We start from the raw sequence: 26,299 nt of genomic DNA, 5'->3' as shown, positions 1-26,299 counted from the left end.
AGAAGAGCTGGGCTCTCTGAAGCAACTCAGCACCTCAGTGCCAAGCCCTTCCCTCACTGGAGAGCACCCCTAGACATGTCACAAGCCCAGGCACTTCCAGGCAGCACTTTGGGACAGTCCAGCCCAGGCCTGGCAAAGAGCTCATCCCAGCTCTCATATCTAAGAGCTGAGGTGTGTGAACCCCTGTTCCAGCTGGACACTAGTCTGCTTGGCCCAAGGTGGACACTGCACTTTGGAGCCTGGTTGGACTATACCCTAATGATGTTCCTGACATGCTCCTGCCCTCAAGCACCCGCAGATCCTCACCATAGGCAGCAGGGTTGCCCTTGCTCTTGGGCAGGTTGGCTCTCAGGATGGCATTGTTGAGGGCATTGAGGTAAGTGGGCATGCTGTGGTAGCCCTTGTTGTTGTAGAAGACCTGGAGGAGGAGAGAGGAACAGTGGGACACGGCAAGAGAGCTGGGCCCAAACATGTACTGGGAGAGAAGGATACGATGGGATGGACAGCCACCCACGGGTGAGGCATCCTGTGCTCAAGGCTGTAGGGAGAATAGGCCATTTCTGACTGTGCTGGGCCAGACCTGCTGACCACTCCCCTGTGGCTGGAGCCTCCCAAAGCACTTGAGGAGATGCAGAAGAGCAGTCCCAGGGGTTCCTGCTGCCCCCTTTCCTCCCCACCTATCTGCCCTGCCCTGAGGTGCAGTGCTGTCCCACCTGGGCCGTTCTCCGCACAGCAATCTTGCGCACTGTGGCTGGAGCCTTGGCTCCGAAGGAGGCGGGGATGGATTTCTGGACGTTTCCAAATGTGAGTGCCCCATACCTGTGGGACAAGGCACTGCTGAGGAAGCTGCAACTGCCTGCCCCCCACCTCCAGGGGTGGAACCATGCTTGAGCATGTTGCTGAATCCAGCCAGCACCCTGGGGCAGATGTCCCCAGACCCCTGGTTCTCATCCCTGCTCTATGGTGCAGGACAGACCCTCCCGGCCTCCCCTCTTGCCTGTGCAGCCGGAAGCGGTCCGAGGTGTAGAGGAGATACTCAGAGACGTTGCGCCCTGTGATGTCTGTCAGGATGTCCCCTGTCACCACCTTCATCTGTGGGGGATGGCCCCCCACGCCACTAGGGCAGGAGAAGCCAGTCCCCTGCATGGAGCATGTGCACTTGATGGGCTCATGGATGATGTGGGGCAGGGCAGGGGCTGAGGTCACAGTTCCTGAGGAGCAGATGGGGTGGCTCACAGCCAGGCTCCTGCCTGCCCCAGCAGCTGGGGACAGCATGAGGGTGGGGCGGTCGGGCAGGCAGGGTCCTGGTGACCAAGGGATGAATGTGCAAAAAGCTTTGGGAGGATAGAGGTTCAGAGATGGGCCATGAGGGATGGCTGGAGAAAGAAAGGGCTGGGGACCACATCGAGCAAAGCTGACGCAAGGCTGGCCACGGGGCTTTGTGACAGCGTCACCACCCAAGGGGCTCTACTGGCATGGCTGGGGCTCAATAGGGACAGTGTTCCAGGGTCAAAGCCACAAGTTCTGCCCAACAGAGCTCTGCTGTGTGGCCAGGCCAGACTAACAGGTACTCCCAGAGGTCCCTGGAGCCACTTCTGTGAGGAGAGGCATTGTCTCCCTGCTGGAGGCAAATCCCAGACACAAGAGCACCCAGCATAGGTAATACCTTTAAGAGTGGAGAAGGTTGTGGAGTTCCAGGCATGGAGCAGGTCCTCATCCACTGACATGGGGTAGTCAGAGGGAGCCGGGGATGGAGGTGGTGGCACAAAGTTGGAAAGCGGAAGGCCCTGGGTGAAGGAGTCGATGCACATGGCATCAAAGTACTTGGCTGCCAGCATTTTGGACTCATTGCTATTGAGGTTGAGGGTCTGCATGGGCTGGTCCAGCGTGTTGTTAAAGGGTGTCTTGAGCACACAGGTGGCCCCCACACCAGAAGGCAGATGGAAAGTGTTCACCAGCTGCTGAGGGCTGGCATCGGGAGACAGCCTAATGCTGCAGGAGCAAGGAGTAGGAAACACAGATCTCAGCACCATGGCCATCTTCTTCTGGGACCTCCCTGAGGCCTTGGCACTGATCATAGGCACACACAGCCTATGCCTGGCATGACTGAGCTGCTAATCACAGTGTCAGGGCTCACACATCTTCCAGAGACACCCTGACCAGGACAGAGATTGTTTTCTATCAGGGGACATGGCACCAGCCAGGCTCTGCTCCAGGCCTGAGCCAGCCCTGGCACTAGGCCTACTGTGGGCTGCCCTCCCCACTTTTCCCCCTCAGAATCCCATGGATGGGCCTTGGGCACAGGGTGTTGGTCGCCAGCAGTGGCAGCTCTCACCGGTACTCACGCCGCTCCTCGTTGGCGTAAGGAATGAAGTTACCCTTGGGCTGAGTGTAGTTGTGGTATTGGGATGGCGAGAGGATGAGGGGTGGCAGGTCACCTGTGGGGACAAGGACAGGAACCTGCTCGTACCCACAGCACCACTGCACACAGGGAGACTGTCCTGGCCTTGTCCTCCTGCAGCCAGTGGCCACACTGGAAGAGGCAGAACAGGTTGCCCAGCATGCAGGTAGGTAGGTGGCTTGCACGCACCTATTTCGGGCACAGAGAGTGCCACAGTCATGGCGACGCAGACGAAAAAGGCGGGCAGCAGGATCTGCGAGAAGAGGGCCTTGGTGTTGCGCTTGGCGCAGTGGAAGCGTTTGACGATCAGCCCATGGAACTGGCGCAGCTTCAGCCATGAGCCTTCCAGCTTGAAGCTTCCCTGACCTGCCAGGTCACGATCCTCTGCTTCCACCTCTGCTTCTTGCTCTGGGAGGGAGAGGGACATCAGCCCTCTGGCACAGTTGCTCCCACACCTGTCTGGGCTCCCAGGAAGCTGAGCCAGACACCCAGCCCAGCTCAGACACCCCAAGGGTAAGGGCAGCACCCAACCCCAAGTCTGCCACCAAGCCACAGCAGCAGTGCAGTCAGGAGCATGGTATCTGGCTGGCAGGTTCCTCTTGGCCCCAAAAGGAAAATTTAGACAAGAGTTTAAAAAAAAAAACAACCTAATTTGGTGCTTTTTTTCTAGGACTCCTCCATTTTCCCATCAGCTCTGCCAGCTGGTGGGGGATCAGCACACACAGGAACGATGGACAAGACACAGGTGGGAGTCCCAGCGAGACAGTGGGAGCTCTGTCACAGCACTATCCCACCTCTGCCTCCCACAGCCCTGGTGGGAGAAAGAGGTCGCACATCCCTAAATTAGTCACATGAGTTGTGAGATAACCCAGAACAGGATCTATGACTACAGCAATAACTTCAAGGCACCTGCCTGCACCCTCTCTATCCAGCAATCCCAGCATCCAGGTGGGGAGAGCCTTGCACCCGGGGCAGGGTATGACTGGTGAAGCCATCACCTGGAAGGTGATTCTGTGCCCAAGGACCAAGAGGAGAAACCCCACTGGTGACGGTGTGGGAAGAGGCCATGTTAGTGGGGCAAGTCTGCAAGGTGGCACTGGAGACCCACAGGAGGCAGAGCCAACACTGGCTGCTCTCACTGGCTTCACGCCTTGGCATGAGATCTTCATGGCACACCCTACCAGCATGGGGTGCAAACTCATGGAAAGAGCCTGTTCCCAGCCCTCCTACCCAGGCTGTGGCTCTCTGGTTGCTGTGTTGCTGGATGCCCCATCAGCCCCCTCCCCATGGGCTCTCATCCCAGCAGTCACAGCTTCCCACCTCAGTCACAACCAGATACCCTGAGGGACCGGGTCAGCTCTGTTCACCCTGGGCAAACCCTCCACATCCCAGCTAAGTGCCGCCCCCGGCCCCTGCCACTGGCCAGGCACCAGCAGCACCAACCTTGCAGACTGATGTTATCGGGGTCCTGCCGGTTATCGAACAGGGGCACGTAATCCCCAAAGAATTCAGAATAAGCCCCACCTTCATCGCCACGCACGGAGCCCACCGAGGACGCTGAGCGCAGGGATGCTTGCGACTGCGCCAGCTTGGAGCAGGTCACCAGGTTGCTGAGCTCCACCTCGGGCTTCTCTGGCATGGCTGCTTCGGCCAGGGACTCCCCATTGGCTTCAGATTTTGGGCCCAGCTCAGAGGCAGGTGGCTGCAGGGCATCCTTGGAGTCCTTCAAGTCTGGAAGAAAAAATGTGGGTTGCCACCAGCCATGCTACTCTACACTGCAGCATAGCACTGACTGGGGATGGATCATACCACAGAATCACAGATTGGTTTGGGTTGGAAGGGACCCCATCTCACTCCAGCCCCCTGCCAAGTGCAGGGAGACCTCTCAATAGACCAAGTTGCTCCAAGCCCCATCCAACCCGGCCTTGAACACTTCCAGGGATGGTGCACCCATAGCTCCTCTGCATGACCTATGCCAGGGCCTCACCACCCTCACAGGGGAGAATTTCCTTCTAACATCTAATCTAAACTTCTCCTCTTTTAGTTTAAAACCATTCCCCCCCTTGTTTTAACACTATCTGTCCATTTAAAATCCCTCTCTCTGATTTTTTCAAGCCCCCTTTAGGCACTAGAAGGTGCCATAAGGTCTCCCTGGAGCCTTCTCTTCTCCCGGTCAACACCTGCAGCTCTCCCAGCCTGGCTCCATGGCAGAGGTGCACCAGCCCTCAGAGCATCTCCAATCTCCATGGTGTCCTCTGGAGACCTGTGCTGAGGACACCAGAGCTAGCCACTAGTCCAGGTGAGAGTAAAGCCAGAGTGGAGCAGAGGCTGGCTGCCTTTGGCCAGGATGGGCTCTGCTGGAAATCTCTCCTCCACCTGGGATAGGAGATTCCTGCAGCCACCAAGCCCAGCAAGATCACAGAGCCCCTCACTACCCCCAGCAGCACCTTGTGCCCCCCCCAAACACCCGTACCCACGTCACTGTTCTCCAGAGACTGATCCTCCTCAGACACCTTCAGGAAGACCTCCTCCAGCGTGGTGTCCATCAACCCAAAACTGGTGAGGTCTAGCTCTTCCAGGCTCTGCTCCAAGTGCTGTGGGAGCAAAGTGCTGTGTGAGGAGGGCAGATGTCCACAGTGCCACAGCCCCGTGCCTGCCGACTCTGCCAGCTCCTGCAGGTACCTGGAAGAGCCTCTCAAAGCAGCCCTTCTTGACAGCCTCACTGGGCAGGATGTAGGAGAGCTCTGTGTTGGTGTCTGAGATGAGGAGGCAGGAGGCCACATACTTCTTGATGAACTGGGAGACACGAGGCTCAGAGCAGGGGCTGACAGAGGAGTGGCTCAGGGGGCTGTGGCCTGCCTCTGAAGCAGAGAGACAGTACCCATCAGTCACACCTGGCCTCCCTCCAAGAACCCCCACATCTCCCCTACTCCCCAGTGCCATAGGACCTTCCCTGTCACCCTGACTGGCCTGGGGATGGTCTTCTGCAATGTGGCCCACACTGGACATCTCAACCCACAGGGCAACCCACAGGCTCAACAGAACCAGCACCTGGAGAAAAATGCCACTGTATAAGGTCTGGCCAAGGACCCAGCTGGGAAAAACTAAGGCTGAGCAATGGGGCCTCCTACACCCCTGCCCCATCCCTTCTGCCCTCCATGTGGCCTAAGGAGACTCAGGATGGGAGTACTTGGGTGTTGACCTCTCCTTTGCTAGGCTGAAGAAGGCGGGTGCCATCTAATCCTTTAACGAAGGGTCCCACTGCTCCCCAGACCTGTGCCATTCCTGGTGTCCGACTGCTTCTTCACCACTGTCAACTTGTAGCCGTCACCATAGGTGCTCTTGAGGAACAATGGAGAACCACAGCACTTGAGCTTGCCATGGGAGATGATGGCAATGCGGTCCCCCAGCAGGTCAGCCTCATCCATGTGGTGTGTGGAGAGCAATATGGTCCTCCCTGATGGCAGCACAAAGCCTCAGCAGAAGGGCCATGGCTGCCACAGAGGAGCATGCTAGGCTCTGCCCAGCTCTGCTCACCTGGCTTGTACTTGAGGATGAGGTCCCAGATGGCCCTTCGGGCATATGGGTCCACACCAGCTGTGGGCTCATCCAAGATAACAGCTCGCGACCCACCCACAAAGGCAATGGCCACTGACAGCTTCCTCTTCATGCCACCCGAGAGAGTCTGCACCTGGCAGTGCCGTTTATTGGAAAGTTCCAGGTCCTCAATCATCCTGGGGACAGGGCAGAAGCACCAGAAATGCTGTGGGGGCTGTACTGGTGCCCAGTGCCTGTGGGGAGTATGTAATGGCTCTTCCCCACATGGTATCTGCAGCCTTCAGCTGCTGGGACTGCCCAGCTGCAGTCAGGCTATGAGAATCTTCTGCTCACTTCCACAGCCTGACACCCCAAGGGTGGGAAAACACCTGGTGGAGCTGCTCCATGGGAAACCACTGCCACCAGATCGCCCCCCATAGCACAGCCAGCAGGAAGGAGACTCACTCATGCCAAAGGCATGGATGAAGACAAAGGAGCTGGAGGGTGCCTACTTGTCCATCTCCTTGCGGATCTCCTCCTCTGCCATGCTCTTGAGCTGCGAGTAGAACCAGAGATGCTCCTCCACCGTCAGCCTGTCAAAGAGCACGTTATGCTGGGGACACATGCCCAAGTTCTTCCGGATCTTGTCCATCTCCGTACGGATATCATGGCCATAGATGGTAGCAGAGCCCGATGTTGGAGGGAACAAGCCAGTGAGGATGGACCTGGATGGATGGAGAAAGGCAACAGTGTGAGGGAGCTCATACTGGCCCCAGTCTGACCCCAGTCCCAACACCTCTGGGAGCATCTGCTGGGCCCCAGGCAGAGCAGTATCAGCACAGGGCCACGAGCCCACTCCTGTACCATGTTTGTGCCAGCCCCACACCCACACTGCTGCCCTCTGGGCATGGTACCAGCTGCCACAGGCCCCTGCCTCACACCCTGCAGCTGGCCAGAGGAACATGGTCTCTCTCTGCCTGGACAGGCACTCACATGGTGGTGGTCTTGCCTGCACCATTGTGCCCCAGGAAGGACACAACCTGGTTCTCGTAGAGGTTGAGGCTCAGCTTGTTTAGCGCCAGCTTCTTGTCTGTCTTGTAGACTTTGGTGAGCTTGTCAATGCAGACGACCAAGGGGAGGTGGGTTGGCTCCTCCTCGATGCCCCTTGTCTCCTCTGCTGTGACAGTAGGATGGTGAGGAGCCAGGGGAGGGCAGGGAAGCCAGGCTTTGATTCATTCCCAGGGCTTCCCTGGGAATGAATCAACCCGCCTCCATCCCATGGTGGCTATGCTGGCTTGTGGTCCCTTCCCTGCTTCTTGCCAATTTTCCCCCTCCCACACCACAGTGGCAGCTCCCAGAGAGGCCACAGTGTTTGGCCCAGTATCCTGCCCTGACAAGAGCACAGAGGTCCATGGCCAAGGCAAGACGCTGCAGCAGAGTCAGGGCCACCCTTGTGCCACCCACTGCCACCCCCAGCTGCCCTCACCCAGCCTCCGGCTCTCCATGGCACAGGCCTGATCCTCCTCCATGATGCTGAGGCGGGTGTTGCGTGACCATGGCCAGGTCCATTCCCAGGTCTCCACGCGCCCATTGCCCAGCCAGTAAGACTTCTGGAAAGGGAAGTACCAGGGCCGTGGCAGGCCGAACATGCCTGCAACCACAGCCCCAGGGAGTCAGGGCCAACCCCACACCCAGGGCCATGCAGAAGCTGCTGAGGACTGGGTCAGAGCTTGGCATGGGCAAGGGCTTGGGAGTTTTCCCAGGTCAGGTCACCACTGCAGGGTGGGGGCTGTGAACAGTCCAGCCGGCTGGGCTCAGAGTAGCTCTGTGGGCTGTGCCAGGAAACAAATTCCTTTGGGATTCAGGTTGGGTTGGCTCATGCTTCAGCTTTACAATGAAAAAATCACGGAGCAACTGAGATGCTTCCACAAGGGCGGGGATAAGGGGGATTGGTATCTCAGCTGTGGACATCTGGCTTTGCTACAGCCAGCCCCTGAATTGAGACACCTGGCTGACACCAGCAGATAAGAACACGTGGGAGGTGTCCCCCAGCAAAGAGGCTCCTGTAAGGTCTGGGGGGCCCTCATGCCCCTCTGCCCACACGTACCCGGGTGCACGGCCTCGATGTACCATGTGAGCACCCCATACACCATGGCATCCACGACCAGCATCATCATGGACAGCAGGAGGTTGAAGTCATCTCCTTCCACAGGTGACTGGCTGAAGGTGTGCCATTGGATACCCACGCCAGCCACCTCATACAGTGCAAAGTACTTGGAGCCCAACCCAAAGGCGGTGGTGGACATGAGAGACTGTGAAGAGGTGTAGGGAAGGGAATGGGAGGTCAGCAGGAACCGCAGGCCAACTCCAGAAGAACAGGTTTGGGTGAATTCCTACCTAGTGCTGCCCCACCCAACCCCATGGAAATGCTCCTGGACCTGAGAGGCACCAAACCTTCTGGAGATACCTCCAAAACCCCACAAGGAGTTGGTTCATACAGGCAATGGCCTGCCCAGGGCTTGGTGACAGTTTGGTGGCTCTGTACTGGACATGAGGTAGCTGAGGCAAACCTGGGACCAAGTGTATCCCCAGCTGCTGCAGAGAACTCACCGCAATGCACTTCTCAAAGGCCGTGATCTTGTCATGGGCCACCTCCTCCCGGATGGCGACATACATGTAGGGCACGTAGCTGAGGAAGTAGATGATGCCACCACAGGCAGAGGCCAGCTTGGCCTTGGAGTAGAGCACCGACACCAGAAAGCTGCGGGGAGGACAGCATCTCCTCGGATCCCACCCCACCAGGACTTTCCCCACACCATCTAGTTTTGGTGGTGTTGAGGCAATAAACTGGCTCCCCAAATCAGTGGCTTGAAGGGACTTGTGCCCCTCCAATGGCCCTCGCCCACACAGCTTCCAGCACCCTCACTCCATGGCACAAGAACATGGCACTGCCCACGCCCCTTTACTGCCCAGCACAGACCAGGCAGCTCACCAGAACATGATGGTGGCCACAGCATAGATGGCAAGGAAGAGCCATATGATGAGGACGTCGCTATGCATCAGGACCTTGCCGTACTTGAGAATGGCAGTGAGTGCTGTGACCGAGATGGAGAGCTGGACAAAGCCAGTGATGAACCAAGCCACCCAGTGCACCGCATTGTTCAGGCCCATCATCTTCATCACCTGTGAGGCCAAAACTACTCAGCGGGACTGTCCCCAACCCTGTGCACCCCTGCTTCTATTCTCGCTGGGCTGGGAGGGCAAGGGGTAGCACCAAGGGAGCTGCTGGGAGTGGGCAGGACACAGCACCCTCTATTGGGGTACCAAGGAGCTCAGTTCCCTCCAGGGCTGGCCAGGGATCATCTCATGCTAGGGACACTCAGAAGGACCAGCTCTGCCCAGGGATTTTGGATCTGCATCTGCCCCAGTTCATGTAACCCAGAAATACAAGGAAGGTGACCAGGGACACAGCACAGAATGTAGGGTGCAGATATGCCCACTCCTCCCCAAGAATCTCTTCCACCATCCCTACCTCTTTCAGGCGATGCTCCTTCTCTGTCACAATGTGCTGGATCATCATGGCCACTGAGTAGACCCAGGAGATCACCATGCAGAGAGGCATCATGTGCTCGATGACAAAGAGAAAGCTGGTGGGGTAGAGGAAGAGAGGGGAGAACTGGATGGTGGCACTGCCATAGAGACCTGCAGACCCTGGGGCAAGGGGCCTTGGAGGGGCTCTCCCACTGCTTAGGGACAACTAGTCTCTAACCCAGCTCCTCCTTAGTGCCCTAAGAAAGAACTTCTTCAGTGAGTCCACAGGACAATCCAGTGTCACGGCTGGCAGGCCTTTGCAGGCAAGCAGCAGCCGCGGACTCCACCAAGGGCCCTGGCTACCCTGGTGTGGATGGGGCTCTCTCCAACCTCCTGCCCAGGAGTGTTGGTGGCTCTGGGACTTCTACAGGTGCTGCCTCCAGACCACTGTAATCCATAATCACCAGCAGATCCATGTGCCATTTTACTTTCCCCTGCCTTCCTGAGCCTGGTAGTCCAAGGAATTGGACTTAACTGGTTGCTCATCACTCCCAGGGTCACCAATCTCATTCTGGCCCCCAAACTTGTTCTCTTTTCCCGGCTAAAGCATCTTGGCCTGCAAAGTGGAAGGAGGAAGGTCCTGCAGGTGAATGTTACTCACTCATCCCGGGTATAACATGGGTATGGGAACATCTGTACATAGTTGCCAGGCTCCACCACATCGTGGCCAACAAATGTGTTGATAAGGGCACGCTCCATCATGTCTGTGGAAGAGAAGGAGAGGCCAGGCTGAGTGCAGAGAGGTCAGGGCCATGGGCAGCTGTGGCAGAGCACTGACACTTACCCTGGATCCAGACAAAGCCATAGAGGAAGTAGAAGCGGCCGCCGGTGTTGGGGCCAGGCCGCCAGTATGCCCGCCGGATCTCATTGGTCTTCTCTGTGAAGCTGGAATTCTGCCGGATCTTGTACATGACATGGGGAGGCAACGAGCCATCCCTGTTGGTCTGGAAGATGACACCTGTGGGCAGCAGAAGAAGCAGGGAGTCCACAGGGGCCAGCCAAATCAGCCAGCCCACAGCAACAGGCAGGGATGAGGAGGGTACCGCGAGTGTTGCCATGGATGACATGGGTGGCATGGCTGGGGATGTGAACATCCATGGGATACAAAGGCACACAGGCAGCAGGCCGTGTCAGTGGGAGAGCCAGGACAGCAGCCTGGGGCAGAGGATGGGCACCATATTCAGCCTGCTCATCCACCCAACATGTGCACCAAGGGACCCACATCCTGAAGCCAGTGGCTCCAGGGCACAGCTGGAGAAGGGCAAAGTTTCAGGGACCCTGAGAACAGCTGGTTCCCAGGGACATACTGGCAAAGACCGTGACATTGTCCTGATAGGCCTGGTTCAGCGTGTAGTTGACAATGCTCTCCTCATCTGGGAAGCCTTTGAAGATGTCCACGCTGACCTAGTGGGAGGAGAATCATAGAACCACTAAGACCGGAAAAGCCCTCCAAGACCATTGAGTCCATTAACCCAAAGACTATCAAGCCCAGCACTAAACCATGCCCCCAGGTGTCAAATTCATACATTTTCTGAACACAGGGGTAGTACCACTGCTCTGGGCAGACTGTTCCAGTGCTGACCACTCTTTCAGTGAAGAAATTTTCCATAAAATCCAACCTAAACCTGCCCTGCTACAATGTTAGGCTGTTTTCTGTTGTCCTGTCACTTGGGAGAAAGGACCAACCCCCACTTGGCTGCAACACCCTTCTAGATAATTGCAGAGACTTAGAAGATGATCCCTCCTGAGCTTCCCGTTCTCCAGGCTGAGCTCCCTGAGCTCTCAATCCCGCCTGATCAGACTTGTGCTCCAAAACCTTCCCTGGTTCCACTGCCCTTCTCTGGACATGCTCCAGTAGGCTAGTGAGATCCCAAGGCCCTGGATGGGTCTAGCATACAGAACCTGCAGATGGTACAGCATGCACCACCCAAAGCCAACCCCAGTCCCTGAAGTCAACAGTGTGTGAGCACCTCCCCCATGGACATCTACCCCAAAGCTCTGGACACTGCAGGAACCACCACCTTCCCCAGGGCTCCTGTCCCATGCTCTTAAAAAGGTCTCAGTGGATCTGACCCTCTTCAGCCCAACAGAGCCTGGCTGTTGGTGGTTCAAGCTTTCCACAGGTGTGCTCCACTTCACCTTGGCCATGAAGCGGACCCAGCCGCAGGCAGCATTGTCAATGGTATCCAGCTGCTGGAGCAGGATGCTGGCATTGGGCAGGGAGAAGTTGCCATTGAGAAAGTTGTGAAGAACATCACTGTCAGAGACATTCAGAATCTCTGGGTGCTTGTGGAGGTCAGCAGTCAACTGAGACAGAGAGGAAGACATGGGAGGGAGAAGCTGGGGTATGCCTTGCCTCTCAGGTCACTGTCCACCCCCACAGACACAGGCAGGACCCAAAGTTCCTCCTGGGAATGAGGAACAATGTGCACTCTGTGCAGGGATCCAGACTAGTCTCCACAAGAGAAGGTGGATACTAGGGAGTACCCCATGAAGAAGTTACAGGGCATCTGGGGGGAGGGAGACAACGCCTTCTCCACTGCCAGGGCAGTAAATCCCAGGCAGGCTCATCCTCACCACACTGTCCTACCTGCTGGAGCCAGTGGATGCGCCTCTGCAGCCTGCCCTCCTCCAGGTAGGCTCGGATCTCAGGGGAGATGTTCAGCCATGCCTTGGCATAGTGGGTGACATTGCCCACAAAGGCGAAGGTCTCGTTGGCCTGGGGGCCAGGCAGAAAGTCGTACAGTGGGCAGAGGCAGGGGCTTCCTGCTCTCTGGGATGACTAGCAGTCATGGAGATACCTGCCCACCTCCCACTGCCTGTGGGAGCTCCCTGTGTCTGGCAGTCAACCTCTTCCCTGCCACACAGCCCATCTGCAGAGCAGGATGGTGGGAGAAGAAGGACAGGGGTCCCAACCTATGCATCCTCACCTTCAGGATGACCTTGTCAACTTCAGTGCCCACAGGTGCATACAGGATTTTGGGGTTGCTGGTCATCAGATGCACAAGGAGGCCCAAGTTTCGCTGCTCCTTGCTGGTGAAGCCCAGCGAGCTCATGTTGCCCTGCTTCAGTGCCTCAGGCTCGATGGTCCTGCAAAGGGAGCTCAGGCTTTCTACTCTGCTTCAGGCTCAGCACCCCTTGCTGCAGGCAGCCCCCACCCCTGCCCGTGACAGGCCTTCAAACTGAGTCCAGTGCCTGCGTGGTGCCGCCCAACACAGAGAGCATCCTTGGCTGCAGGACAAGGCTCCAGTACAGCACCCATCCTGCCTGCTCAGCAAGGGGTGACACCACTGGCCTGCGCAGGGAGAACCTGGAGCCATCCCCCAGTGATCCTACCGGTTGTTGCCGCAAAGAATGGGCTGCAGCCCTGCCCAGAGCTGCACAAATGCTGAGAACTGCCCCTGGGGGTTGTCGATGCCAGACAGGCTCTCCCCGGCGCCCTCTTCCTCCTCTGCCGTGGCATTGCCAGTCGTGGCATTGGCGCTGGCCCAGCTGGTGCTGTTGGCCATGGGTGGCGCAGCCTTGCTGGCACAGGCTCCCCTGGGCAGCAGCTTAGCCAGTGCTGAGAGGATGTCCATGTCCTGGAGAACCTTCTCCATCTCCATCAAATCCTCGAGGAGGGCACGGAGGCGATGCTGAGTGGCTGTGCTGTTCACTTCCTCCAGCTTCAGCTGTGAGTATGCATGGACAAGAAGTTACTCATTGCTGGGACAAGAGGGTCTGCTTGCCTATAGGAAGGGACCAACGAGGACCTCAAGCAGTAGCAGCTCCACTTTCTTGGTTAAAGGGTTGGAGCTGTGCCGAGGTTAGGGCCCTGGACTCATTGCTGTGCATCTGCGCCTATGAGGCAGTGAGAATGGTGGCAAATGCTGGCAGAGGCCACAAGATACCACTCAAGACAGGAAGGGCGGTCCTCTGTTCCTACAAAGGACACATTGAGCTTGGGTGGGACAAGGAGTGGGACCTCAGAGTCAGGCTTGAGCTGTGCCAGCAAGGGCTTTGCTGGTCCTGGGGAGAGAAGCTGACTTCCTAAGGACACCTAGGAAGATGCTGGGGACACCCAGTCCCATCTAATAGGCAGTGTCCAAGCAAGTGCTAGAGGGGAAACCACCTGGGATCTTACTATGGAGCCAGGTAGGAGGGGGATACTCATGTCAGAGAAGGGGGTGACCAAGGGAAGCCAGGCCATTGAACTGTTCCCAATCCCAATACAACACCAGCTGAGTTTGAAAATCCTTCCCAAGTTTCATCCCTGCCACCAGCCTACCCCACCTGCCCAGCACTCACCCTGCTAACTATCTTGGGGGTGTCCAGCTGCTTCTGGAGCTCGGAGGCCAGCTGGGCAAAGCGCTCCTGGCGGATGGTTTGGCTGCCATTGCAGGCCAGTGCCCGGTACGCTGCCAGCAGTGGCCGCTGCCTGGGAGACACGCGCAGGAGGCGGTGTAGTGCCCCTGGGTACTGCTCACATGTCAGCTGCTCTAGCACTGGCCCGGTGAAGAGGACATTCTACAGGGCAGGAATTTGTAGGGACAGGGCTGCAGTGCCTGCTCTGGCAGAGCAGCCCAGATTGTCCCATGAGGTGCTCACCTCCATCTCGGTGACAAAGGCCTGGGGGCTATCAGAGATAGCAGGTGCCACAGCAGTGCTGGTGAGGCCCAGAGCCTGGGAGAGCATGTGGAGCAGTGCTGGACGATGTGGGGCTGCCACTGGGTCCCGCAGCACCCTGTGAACCAGCCCTTCCTGCAGGCTCCTCCAGCCACTGGGGAGACTTTTCTGCAAAATGAAGAATGGGGATGGCTGGTGGGATGGGGGCTCCCCCCAGGTCCCCCTCCTTGTGTGTCCCCGAACATACATGAATAGCCCCACAGCAGCCACAGGGCAGGGAAGAAAAAGGATGGGCAGATGCAGGGAGCAGAGATTCCCTGCATGCCAGACGCAAAGGGGGAACAATTTCCCCTGCTCCCTCCACAGCTACCACCCAGGCAGCGCCAACCTGCACTGCAAAGGTAAACCCAGGCATAGGTACTGGTGTGTCTCATAAAACTGGGGGAGCTGGTGGCAGCACCAGGATGGACCCCGGCCATCCCTGCTGCTGCTCTGCCCCCTGAAAATATTCTGTCATGGTCCATCTACTGGGACAGACACCCCCAGATCACCTTGGGTGGGATAAGGAGGGGACAAGAGGATGGGCTCTACCATGTCCTCTGCATGCAGCATCGCTCCTCACCTCCAGCTGTGTCATCTTCTTGCTGGGGCCAAACCCATCCCACAGGTATTGCTTATGGGTCTCATCAGGTACCAAAGGAAAGGAATCAAAAAACTGCTGGTACACCTGCACCAAGATGAGAGCACGACTGCCAGGTGTGCCAAAAGTGGAGCAGCAGTGCTGCACTTCCTTGCCCAGCAAGGCCCTGGCATGGGGCGGCAGGGTAGGACAAATCCAAGCTGGATGCCATTCACAGGGTAGCACAGACCCCTGCAAAGCCCAGAGGTCACCCACCTCCCGCAGGTTAATGCTGGAGCCTAGGAGCAGCTCAGCTGTGCTGTTGGGGAGGGACAGGTTCTGCATCAGGAAGCGCCGCAGCTCACCCTGGTCTTTGGCTGCCCATGCCAGTGTGAAGCTGGACCCTGCCAAGGAACAAGGTGGGAGGTCAGAGCAGCCCACCAGCATGAGGGACATGGCATAGCACCAGAGCTGGCCCTGCCCAGTGCAGTGACATGGGACAGTGGCAGGGCACTGCCACACACCATCACTTTGCTGGGTGCTGGTCCAGCTGGTGCTACCTGTCCCTGCCAAAGAGGTAGTGGGGGCAGGCAGAGCACAACCCACCTGCTTGGCTGCTGAAGTGGGTCTCCATGGAGCTGGGCTCAGGGCTGCTGAGGGCCTCCAGGTGCCGGCGCAGCGACTCCAGCTCCTCCTCCAGTCCTGGATGCTGCGGGTCGAAGAGGCTGCTTTGCTCTACTGCCTCGCTGAGGTGTTCCAGAATCTGTGTCACCCTGTGAGAGCCCAGCACCGCCCTGGCTTCAGGGACAGAGGGATGGGGACACCTTCCCCAGAGCTCTGGGGGAAAGAGCCCCTCAGGTGCAGGGGACAGCAGTCCTGTCTGAAATGGGGCACCACTGCCCTTGTCTGCACACTGAATCCAGTGTGCCAGGGTTCAGAGGAGAGCCACAGCACCTCATGGCATCTCCAAGAGCCACCTCTGTCCTCCTCCCAGCACTGAATACCTGGGAGCCCACAGCAGAACAGACTGAGGTGTCCTCTGCACCAAGGACATGGTGGTCTGCACCCAAGTGGTTTTGGGGGATGCTAGCTTCTGCCTCAGCCCCAGGGTGGCAATGTCAGTGTGGAACGGGGTGGGCTCTTCGTGGGAGCATGAGGGGTGGGAGAGGAAGTGCATGGTGAGGGCAAGACTCACGTGGAGTTGGAGTACTGCAGGAAGCCAAACTCATCACGCTGGCCGTCGGGGCACAGGGACTGCATGACCGGCAGGATCCCAGCTGACGTGAGTGGGGCCGCCGTGTAGAAAGCTGGAGCCAGTAAGAGGGCAGAAGAGGCCAAGGAAAGTGCAGGCAGCAGGGAGGAGAGGCAAAGAGGCAGGGAGGGGGAAGGGGCCACCAGAGAAACAGACATTCCATTCAGAAAAGCACACGCTGGGGTCTGGGAGCCCACAGGAGGCTGGCGGCCACAGTCAGAAGTCAGCAACTTTCCCACCAGGGCTGTCCTGGCTGGTGACTCTGTGGGGCTGCAGGCAGCTCCAGCCCTCTTGCCCCCACCCACTCTTCCCTGGCTGATGGCTCCCTTGTGCCCCATGACAATGCCAATTTCTGCCACTTGCCCCCAAGATGGCCACCAATGTCCTCCAGGCCCCCGGTCCCCTCTGTTAGTAGCCTCAGAGGCAGTAGTGGATCTCCAGAGGAAAAGAAGGACAAATACAACAGGGAAAATAGATTTGTCATCTGCAGTTCCCAGAGCCCCCAGCCTCCCCCCCAACCCAGCTGCCCCAATGTGCGGCAGCTGGAGGTAGGTGGAAATGGAGACACGGAGTGCGGAGATGAGAGAAACAGAGAAACAAGAAACAGCAAAGGGCTGGCAACCCCCCCCTCCTCCTCCAATGGCACTGAGCCATCATCCCTGCTGGGACCCTCCCATGTCCTTCCCCATGGCAGGGCAAGCCCAGAATGCCACTGCCCGATGGGGACCACAGGTTGTCATCGGGCAGTGCCAGGCAGGGACCCTGCTTTCGCCACCCTGCTGATGACCCTGTGGTTAGAGATAGGTCAATGCTGTTAACAAGGCCACAATCGGTGGGCGCTGGTGAAGATGGGCTTCTGGCAGGAGCAAGGAACAGGTGCAGCACAGGATAGGCCAGCAGCCTCTCGGGGTGGTGGAACCCACACTGGTGGCCATGCCACGGTTTGGTGACAAAGTCAGTGCATGGCATCCTGCTGGCCTTGAGGTTCTAGCGCCACATTCCAGCTTGTCCCAGCCATGAGAGGCCAAGACAGAGACCTGGTGGTGGTGCCAGGGTGGGAGGCAGCCCCAACCCCTTGGTGATTGGGCAAGACTGGGTGACCACAGGCAACCACATGGGTGACAGAACCAGGCAGACTTTGCTCCAGGAAGCAGGCAAGAAGAAGGAGTAAGACAAGCCTCCACCTGGCTGGAGAGCCCTAAGCAGCCCAGGAGGCTGGGGACATGGCCACCAGTGACCCCAGCACCTGGGAACCCAGCACCATCAACCAAGGGGGTACACCATCATGACTGGTCAAGTCCCTGCGGAGGAGCAGGCAGGGGCCATACTATGCTGCCTGAGCTCATCTTCACCAGCTGTGGAGGAAGGCAAGGGGTTTACAGAGGCATAGATTAGGCCAGAGTGAGTTGATCTAAACCAAGCTCTTTCTCCCCAGACTATGAGGCCAGCACTGGTAAGGGAATGGGAGGAGGTGCCCACCTATCCCACCAACTTACAGACTGGCGCATGCAGTTGAGGCATGAAGGGCAGGCGGGCAGGGGAAATGGTGGGAAAGAAAAAGAAAACATGAGCAAAAAAGAATGAAAAAACAAATGAAAAACCACATAACACAGAGTGTATGTCAGCGCCAAGGCGGGAACCCCGGCAGCACCTGCCGCAGCTGGACGGCACTGGCAGCTGGGCTCTCCCTCGCCGGGACACACTGAAACACAGGCTCAAACCATCCTCACATGGGGTCACCACCAGTGCCCAGCATCTCCCCTGGCCCTGCTGTGCCATCTGTACCAGATCACCCACCAAGGTGGGCATCAATGGGCCCTTGGGAGCTGACAGCTTCACTCCACTGCCTCCTCCCAGCTGCACAGCCCACAGCCACCACAACTCAGGCCAAAGCTCCAGCTGGAATTCTCCCAGAGCCCTCAGCTCCAGTCCCATCAGTTTATCATCCTGCCGGGCCTCTAAACACACCAGGGACAGGCATAGGGCTTTCTGTAGGTCACTTTCCCCCCCACTGGGGAGCCCTTCCCAGAGCCACTCCAGCTGACCCTCGACTACTTAGGGGGACTATGGCTGTTCCATCACCATCCAGTTTGCCCTTCCCCAGGCAAAATGTCCATGCTGATGACAGCCACAGGCTGGTTGGTGCTGCAACCCCCAGGGGAGCCTCCCCAGGCTGGGACAGACTCTCCTACTTCCACCAGTCCTTGGCTGTAGCCCCTGCCCAGTGCAATGTCCCTCAAAAGGCCTCTCCAGGTCCCCCCTGCCCCCAGGCTGGAGCACCTCCCCAGGGCCTCAGGGTGCCCCCAAGTGTGGGAGTGCCCCAAGCACCGCCTTGTTGGGACTCACCTTCCTTCACAGGGATGGTGGGCTTCTTCTGCCGCAGCCCCAGGAGGATGAAGAAGAGCACCAGGGGGATGAAGATCTCGAAGGCCAGTACCCACTGGGGATGACACAGAGCAGAGGGAACAGGATGCTTAGGGACGGAACACAGCCACCTGGGAGAAGCATAGGCAGTACAGGGGTCCCCATGCATTGGTGCAGCGCAGCACTGTGTCCACATACTGCAAATGGCTGATGGCTCTGTCACAGCTCAGCCAGCAGCAAACAGATTCCTGGGCATCCCACAACCTCCTGCCTGCACCACCCTGTCCAGAGCACTGCAGGACAGGGCAGGGTACACAGAGGGGATGGATACCTCCTCCAGCAGTGCAAACAGGCTGCTGAGGCTTGAGCTCAGCTATAAAGGTCCACCATAGCTGGACCTGCCCAGGGAGAAGACCTCAAGTTCTGAAGGCTAGTGCCCTCACAGCCTGGAGCTGCATGATGCCCCCTTGGCACCTGTGCCACTGCTGGATCTCACAAGGAGCAATAGCTGAGTCCAATGGCAGAGTTCAGTTCAGCCAGGCCCTGGCACCAGCTCCAGGTGCAACTGGGCCATCCTGGTACCTGTTCCATGCCCTCCCAAAAGGTTCTGGCTGCAAGGAATTTCCACTGGCAGCATATGGTAAATAACAGCAAATCCCTAGGAATTCCTGGCCACAGTGGCTCAGAAGTCCCAGCTAGGCTCTGTGCCCAGAGGCCCTGGGGATAGGCATCAGCATCTCCAGCTATGGGCAGGAGCAAGCAGCCGGCACACAGCCAGCACAGCTGCTGCCACTTTGCACTGGAGTGCCCAGAAATGGCACAGCCCCGCTGCCCAGCAGCAGGGAACCACTGCAGGCTTGGAAACTGAGGCACAGGGTGAGGTGAGCCAACCTCGGCTCAATCCAGAGCCAGATCAGACCCAAGGCAGCTGCTGAGACCCTGAAGCTGCTGCCACCCATGGGCATGGCAGGGGCCCAGCTCCACTGCTGGGAAGGTGCTTTCTACACCACTCACACCAGCCTCCGCCCAGTGACCAGTGCCGATGAGCAAGCCCATGGAGAGGCAAGAACAGACTTTAATATGAAGGATGCAGCTGCCAACAGGTGACAGGGTCAGGCCCTTTGTCTCCAACATTACCTCCATGCTGCCTCACTCAGGGGCTGCCAACACTCTGCCAAAAAAGTGAGAGCAGCCCCAAATGGCAGCAAGCAGAGGGAGCCCTGCACCCAGGTCCCTGCCAGCAAATGGCCACAGCGCTACTTCTGTGGGATGAGCACAACTGCACCCATGGATGCTGCCCGTGCTGCACTTGCCATGCCAGAGTTTCTGGTTTTGGAACTCTGGAAGGAAGAGGAAGAAGAGCTGGAGGAGATGGAAAATGCCCCCAGGAGCAGTCCCTGAGAACCGTCATCTTTCTGATAACACCAGTCCCAGGGACAGTCCCTGGCGTCACTGGTCCTGCACAAAGCAGGATAGCAGGGGACACCCCGACACACACTGCTGTCCTGTGGCCCCTGCCCCACCCCCTGCCTGTTTACCAGGCACACAACGAGGCCTCTGTGCCCAGGCACTGGGGGAACCATCCCCACATACCCATGCCGGCCTGTACCAGGCTCGTGTGGGAACTGTCCTTGGTGGCAACAGCTTATTGGAATCTAGTTGTTGTTATTTATTTTTTTGACAAAGGTCATTGACTTTTGCTCATCTCCATCCCCAGAGATGTCCCTTGTTCCCACCCTTTGTCCCACATATCCCAGTGTCACAGCAGGCTGTCCCACACCTTTGGCACCCACAGTGGCATGGTGATGGGCAGACATGGTAGCTGATGGCTATCTACCAGGCTGCACCTCTAGGACCGACCCTGCCCCCCTGGTCCCCAGGGGCACTGGCATGCAGTGGGGCCCAAGGGAGCCTCAGACTTCCAGCGAGGCACCAGGCCAGGACACCTGCACAGCCTGGGGATGGTGGGGTCCCCACGTGCAGGTGCAAGACACTGGGGGACATTTTGGGATTGTGTGAGGAAGCAAGGAGGAAAGGCCAGGATGCAAGCAGATGAGAAGGAAATTCTCCCCAGTAGGTAGGAAAGGGCCAAGGAGAGGAGAAGAGGGGGCAAGTGCTTGCCAGCAGCTGGCCATGAGTGCACCAGCTAGTCTGCCCTGCTCTGTCACCCATCCCCTGCCCCCCTGCTCTCTTGACAAGGGCACAGGTGCAGGATTGAGGGTGGGACACTGGTCCCAGGAGCCCTGGTACCAGGTGACAATGGCTGTGGGGCCAGGGGCAGCTCCTGGGTGATGGCATTCTCTTCTTCCACATCCCCTGCCACATGTTCATTTCAGCCTGGTTGTATGTGAGCAGGATGAGGTCATAGGCACTGTTCAGATCTGCACAAGTGCCGGGTGTCCACCTGCCACCATACAGACAGTGGGGTAACTTGCTCCACGTTCAGCCCTGTCCTTGGCTGGAGGCAGGGGTGGTGGGGTCCTGCCCAATTCCCCCAGCAGGGAGGCAGAGCTGGGTGGGTGCTACAGCAGGGTGCTGGCCCCTGGCAGCCACATGTCTTTCCGGGAGCACTGGGACAGTGATTCAACGCCTGTGCCCATCCTCTGCCACACTGTCAGGTGGGAGCGAGAGGCTGCTAGGAGGCTGAGCAGGAGGCAGCAGTGCCTGCTGCGACACACAGCTCCCACACAGCCAGGTCAAAAGGCCAGACAAGCACCACAGGACAGCGATACAAACAGAGCAGAGTAAACAGCCCAGCCCAGCATAATGGTGCCACCATGCCCACTCTCCAGCCACCACTGGGACAGCTGGGAGATGTGCTGGAGCCAGGGTCAGCACAGACATGGCTGTCGGGTCATTAACAACTGCATACTCCACCGGTGTCCCCAGGATGTGGCAGCACTCATGTCCCAGCAGCCCAGAGGGCAGTCCTCATGGGGACAGCCAGGCCAGGCAGAGGCAGCTCTTCCTGTCCAAGGCTGTCACCCAAAAGTCCACTCAGTTCTCTTCTGTGCGCCCCCAGCAATGTCTGATGCCCACAAGCCACAGCCTCCAGCCAGCATGGTGTGGGAGAGGGGCAGTCAGAGACTGGGCACCCCCATACTATGATGCTCAAGCTGGCAACTCTAGCGACATCCCTGCTCCCCACACCTGCCATGTCAGTCCCCCTGCCCATAGCCTGGCACCTGCAAGGGGGTTTATTGGCTCCAACAAAGGTGAAGCAGCATCACACACAGCATCCAAAATCCCTGCACGGACCCCCCAGAGGACAGGGCAGGGTCTGCTTGTCCTCCTCATGCGAGGAAGGAGCTGCTGCCTATTCCATGCCAGCCTCTCTGTCCATGCCAGTGCTGCCCACAGTGCCAGCAGGAACTGGCAATAGGTGCTGGCCCGCAGGAACCCTGAGGGACTGGGCTCTCAAGTCCTGCAGGATCCAACTTTTCCAATAGCGTTTTAAGGCTGCAGAAATACCTTTAAATTTTCATGGTCCCACACTTTAATCACTGTTAGATGCCCACTTTTGCCCACAGCCAGAATGTAAAGGCAGGTAAAGCTGTGGTCACTGGGAAAGATGAGATTGAGAGCTCTGGGCCAAAATAGGCCCCAAAATGCATGAGGCTGTGCCAAGCTGCCCAGCTCCAGTGGAAATCTGACCACCCAGGGGGAGCCTGAGAGGCTTCCCTCAAGGTCACCTGCCCCATGGGGACAGACAAGGCCAGGTCCAGGGGCTGCCAACTCCCATCCTGCCAAGGCCTGGCCACCCTCACCTCTGCCTCTGGTCACTTCCAGTTATATCCATCTGTCCCACTATCCCCTGCCTCCAGCGTGGACACATCCCTGTAGGAATCTATAAAGTTAGAGGGTTTCGGGTTTGTGGGAAAACAGACAGGCCCCACCCCCAACAACCCCGGCATGGCAACCTGGGGTCCTGCCTTGGGGAGGCTGGAGGAGTGAGAAATTCTTGCTGGGATTTGTCAACAACTCTCCTGAGCTGAGGACTCAGGAACACCCACCGCGGTTCTCCCCATTCCTGCAGTGTCAGCCAGGCAGCTGTGTGCTGGGCCAAGAGGGCACATCATTGTCAGTGCCCTGTGCAAAGGCCACATAGCACTTGGACATGGCCACCCTCCTACTGGCACAAGATGCCTGACCTGAGCACAGGGTCATGCCAGCAGCCAGTGTGGATGAAGGTGTTCCACAACAGGTATGCCCCGGCTGCCATGCCAACAGGGACTCACAGAGACACTGCTGGGCCACCACACCTCTGCCAAACCCGTGCTTCCCCTCCCTACACCTGCTGCAAACAAGGAGAGGGCAAAGAGCACCCACAGCCAGGGCAGTACCCAACTGATTCCTGCTGCAGGATTCAGCACCAGCAGGAGCTGGCAGGGCCACAGGCACACAGTCCTGCACCCCAGCAGAGGCAGTGTTACAGCCCCCCAGCACCCTAAATTTCAGCCTTTCGTTGTCTGGCAGCATCAGTTTCCCCCCAGCTCTCTGCCACCAGCCAGGGGGAAAGGACAGATCTGCCAGCTCCTGTGTGGAGAGTTTTCCATCTTCAGGACAAAGTGTAGAAGGCACAGATGCTGCATGGAGCAGAACAGCCACACTGCTATCAGCTGTCCCTATACCCCTTCCCTCATTCCCGGGCCTGTGCCACAGGGAACCCCATCAGTGCGCTGCAGCACCAAAACAGCATAGAACTGCTCCCACCATTCCCACAAAAGAGCCTTGACCTACCCACCAACCCTTCCCCAGGACCAAGCAAACTGGCAGCACACTTCCATCACTGAGAGCTCCAGCTGTGGCTGCCTGCCCATCCCAAATGAATGGTTACAAAGAGCCCCAGGGCAGGAAGGTGAACACCCTGAACTGTGCCTGCGGTGACTTTTGAGAGAGCACCTGCTAAATCTTACATCTAACATAGGTTTAAACCAGATACCAAAGTCATGGGAGAGTCCATCCTTTAACAATTCCTGTCCCAGCAGATTCAAGGCACAGCCAGCAATCCCCAGGGCTGCCAGGGGCACCTGCAAGGGACCCCAGAGCCCAGGCTTCCCTCTGCCAAGAGCCACCAATGCTGTTCTGCTCAGACCTCCATCATCCCAGGGTTATGCTCTGGGAAGAATAAAGTCATGGCCAAACCCTAGAGCAGTCCCTGGAACAGCTCAGCCACACTAGGCAAGGTCCAAAGCCACCATGGGCTGGGAACAAGGCCTTACAGAGGTGCCACTGACCAGGGACAGTGCCTGGCCATGCTGCAGGTCTCCCTGCACCCACCATCCACCCATAAGTGGCCTGGCCAAGTCCTCACCTAAATAATGAATATTATTTACAAATAAATTAATAAAGTCCGCCTGTAAATATGAAAGTCTGTCTAAACTATGAATAAAATCTGTCCCAAAACCATGGCTGTACCCTACTGCAATCCTGCTCCTGAACAGCCCCTGCTGCCAGGGACAATAGGGACGCCCCCAGGCCACCAACACTCACAGGCAGAACACAGAACTGCTCCAGTTGTCAGAGCCCTCGGTCAAACCTGAGGTCTCTGCTTCCCACCCTACCCTGCAGCACTGGGTTTGCTACTCCACCTACTGCCGGGAGGGGAGCACGTGGTGGCAAGGACTGACCCCAGGGGAGCACCTGCAGCACTAGGATGGACCAAAAGACAGCTGCTGTGCCCACACTCCCTCTCTGAGGCTGGGAGAAGCCCAGCAAAACCCAACTCTGCCTGCCCCTGGGTGAACACCTGGGGCAGCAGCTGCTCCAGTCCCCCAGCCTCTGGCTGCTGCAGTAAAATCACCCCAGAGGGAGCCGGTTTCTCATAGTGAAACATTCATCTGCGGCTATTCCCAGGACAGACATGCACTGGGGAACCCACTGCTGAGTGCCAGGCACAACCACCACACAGGGCCTGGCTCTGCCCTGGCCAGTCACCACCGGCAGCTCAGCCCAGCACTACTCCGAGAGGGCAGAACTCCCCACAGAGTGGGCAGGATGATGGCCCCTGCGCAGACCAGGGACACCAAGCGACTCTGGGATTCACACACAGCAGTAGCACAAGGAAGGAGGTGACATACACGGGGCATGTGCATCCTCAGGGCATAGCTGTCCTAGGGACTGCATCAGATCCATCCATGAGCACCTGCGGCACTGGGACCAGCTCTCGTCCTGGCTCACAGCTGGTCCCCTGCACTCACGGCATCGCTGGGTGGGCAAGGAGGGGCTGCTCCATACCCTGCCACCCTGCCTGAAGCAGTGGCACTTCAGCAACAGTCCATACACATGGAGGTGATGCAGCCTGGGCTCCTCATCCTCCTCCTCTGGCCACAGCTTCCTCTGCTGCACCCTCACACTGCCCACGGGGCTGGTAGGGAGGGTCACGGAGAAATGGGTCCCCAAAAGCTGTGTGCACCCCACTCTGTAACCCAATGGCCATGGAAGCCAAGGCCAGGTCAGCCGGTGTGTGCCAGGGCCCAGCCGTACCAGGCTGCTCATCCTTGCATGCAAGGGTCCGGCACAGCCCCTGCCACGGCCATGCAACTTTGCTAAGGGTAAAGAGGGGAGATGACTCAGCCAAACAACATCATCCCCCTCATCCATTTTGGGGGCACCGGGGTTGCCAGTCCAGGGAAACCTGCCTGCAGCACCAGGCTCATCCCTGCTCCTGTCACAGGAGCCTCTGCTGCTCCGGTTACCGGGACACGGGGTCTGGGGCTGGTGGCTGCCGGTGAGGAACAGCAGGATCGGGCCTGCGGGATAATTGGGAAGGGAAAAGAAAAGCGATGCCAGCTTGCGAGCAGCAGCTCGTTCCCCTCCCCCACCCGCTAAAAATAACCGGCTCCCTCGGGCCGCGCACCCACCCCCGGCCCACAGTGCGGGAGCCCACGGGGGGCCAATAGATGACCCCACACAGGGAGCCTGCGACAGGGTGGCAGTGGCTCCGAGGCCCCAGCACGGTCGATGCCATCTTGCCCCTTCTGCCAGCCCGGGAGGGACACACACCAGCCCCCCAGCCCCCAACCCCACGAAGTTGCCTTTTCTCCAGCCCACGGAAGATAGGCGGCTCCGACCCACATATGGACTGAGAACCTATTTATAGCCGGTGGGTATCGGGGTTCGGGGAGCGATCCCACCCCGGAGAGGCGACATCCAGCCCCCCTCCTCCTGCGGCCCCCGGGACCGGGTGGCCTCACGGACACGACAGCGAAGCGGGAGAGCCCCAACTGTTGCTGCCACACAGGGGCCCGCGGGCGCGCCGGGCCGGAGGATTCGTGCACGGGCGGCCCGAGGCAGGCGGACACCGCCGGGCCGAGGGACTGGGGGGACCCTCCGGCACCACTTTCGCGCGGGGCCCGGCCTCGCCCCTCGGGGCTGCAGGCCCCCCCCGCCCCCGCTCACCGGGCTGCGCCGCTTCAGTGTCACGTTCTTCCAGAGCAGAAGATGGAGCTGATGCAGGAACCCCATGGTCGGGTCGGGCCGGCCTCGCCAAAGGGCCGCGTCGCGCTCAGCTCCGCGGTCACCCGCCGCACACCGCCATCCCCTCCCAGCCGGCGTCTACTGCTTGCCGTAGGTTGCGAGGGGCCTCGGCCCAGGCCTGGCTCCACCGCACCCGCCCCGACCCTGCGCTGCACCAGCACCACCCCCGGCCCGCGGCGGCCGCCCCTTAAAGGCGCCGCCGAACCCGCCCGCTCCGCCCGCACGGCGGCCCCGACACAGCGCGGCCCGGGCCCGGCTCATTCCGGCAGCAGTGGTCTCGGTGTTGACTGTGCAGAGCGGGGCTGCTGCCCCAGGGGCCGGGGAATCCTCGCTCTCCTGGAGCCGCCGCCCTCCCGCCCCTCAGCCATGCACAGATCACCTCCGCGCTTCTGCCCCTGGTGCTCCCCCAGGACAAGAAGGACTAGCCCGTGGCTGCGGGACCTGTGTACCA

General features: G+C 58.6%; 1 protein-coding gene across 9 annotated transcripts in view; it reads right to left on the bottom strand.

Moving 5' to 3' along the window:
- Window positions 1–25,994, bottom strand: part of ABCA2 (ATP binding cassette subfamily A member 2) — a 34,498-nt gene extending 8,504 nt beyond the window's left edge. For 2 of the 9 annotated variants that reach the window (XR_004061215.1, XM_030961261.1), the window contains exons 1-31: window positions 15,949–16,481; window positions 15,360–15,526; window positions 15,030–15,157; window positions 14,757–14,861; window positions 14,117–14,302; window positions 13,817–14,035; window positions 12,866–13,200; window positions 12,460–12,619; window positions 12,120–12,248; window positions 11,669–11,836; window positions 10,837–10,933; window positions 10,314–10,487; window positions 10,131–10,233; window positions 9,471–9,585; window positions 8,931–9,121; window positions 8,549–8,699; window positions 8,046–8,250; window positions 7,425–7,589; window positions 6,932–7,115; window positions 6,451–6,663; window positions 5,939–6,135; window positions 5,676–5,858; window positions 5,084–5,262; window positions 4,875–4,995; window positions 3,845–4,132; window positions 2,591–2,809; window positions 2,336–2,438; window positions 1,667–1,992; window positions 998–1,211; window positions 714–819; window positions 307–418 (exon numbers count right to left, since the gene is read on the bottom strand). Coding sequence is in view for 8 of the 9 variants with exons in the window: in XM_030961261.1 (XP_030817121.1) it covers window positions 307–418; window positions 714–819; window positions 998–1,211; window positions 1,667–1,992; window positions 2,336–2,438; window positions 2,591–2,809; window positions 3,845–4,132; window positions 4,875–4,995; window positions 5,084–5,262; window positions 5,676–5,858; window positions 5,939–6,135; window positions 6,451–6,663; window positions 6,932–7,115; window positions 7,425–7,589; window positions 8,046–8,250; window positions 8,549–8,699; window positions 8,931–9,121; window positions 9,471–9,585; window positions 10,131–10,233; window positions 10,314–10,487; window positions 10,837–10,933; window positions 11,669–11,836; window positions 12,120–12,248; window positions 12,460–12,619; window positions 12,866–13,200; window positions 13,817–14,035; window positions 14,117–14,302; window positions 14,757–14,861; window positions 15,030–15,157; window positions 15,360–15,526; window positions 15,949–16,343 (5,638 nt within the window). In the remaining variant the exon portion in view is untranslated. Of the gene's footprint in view, window positions 1–306; window positions 419–713; window positions 820–997; window positions 1,212–1,666; window positions 1,993–2,335; window positions 2,439–2,590; window positions 2,810–3,844; window positions 4,133–4,874; window positions 4,996–5,083; window positions 5,263–5,675; window positions 5,859–5,938; window positions 6,136–6,450; window positions 6,664–6,931; window positions 7,116–7,424; window positions 7,590–8,045; window positions 8,251–8,548; window positions 8,700–8,930; window positions 9,122–9,470; window positions 9,586–10,130; window positions 10,234–10,313; window positions 10,488–10,836; window positions 10,934–11,668; window positions 11,837–12,119; window positions 12,249–12,459; window positions 12,620–12,865; window positions 13,201–13,816; window positions 14,036–14,116; window positions 14,303–14,756; window positions 14,862–15,029; window positions 15,158–15,359; window positions 15,527–15,948; window positions 16,482–18,185; window positions 18,189–18,351; window positions 18,446–25,770 lie in introns of those variants that run through there. The other 7 variants (XM_030961264.1, XM_030961265.1, XM_030961266.1 and 4 more) reach the window with 7 other exon arrangements.
- Between the last annotated feature and the right edge of the window lie 305 nt (window positions 25,995–26,299).

The sequence above is a fragment of the Camarhynchus parvulus genome, chromosome 17 (genome assembly GCF_901933205.1).
Source record: "Camarhynchus parvulus chromosome 17, STF_HiC, whole genome shotgun sequence".
NCBI classification, from domain to species: domain Eukaryota; kingdom Metazoa; phylum Chordata; class Aves; order Passeriformes; family Thraupidae; genus Camarhynchus; species Camarhynchus parvulus.
The sequence above is the reverse complement of the archived record's forward strand: the minus strand, read 5'-3'. Positions and strand labels throughout refer to the sequence as shown.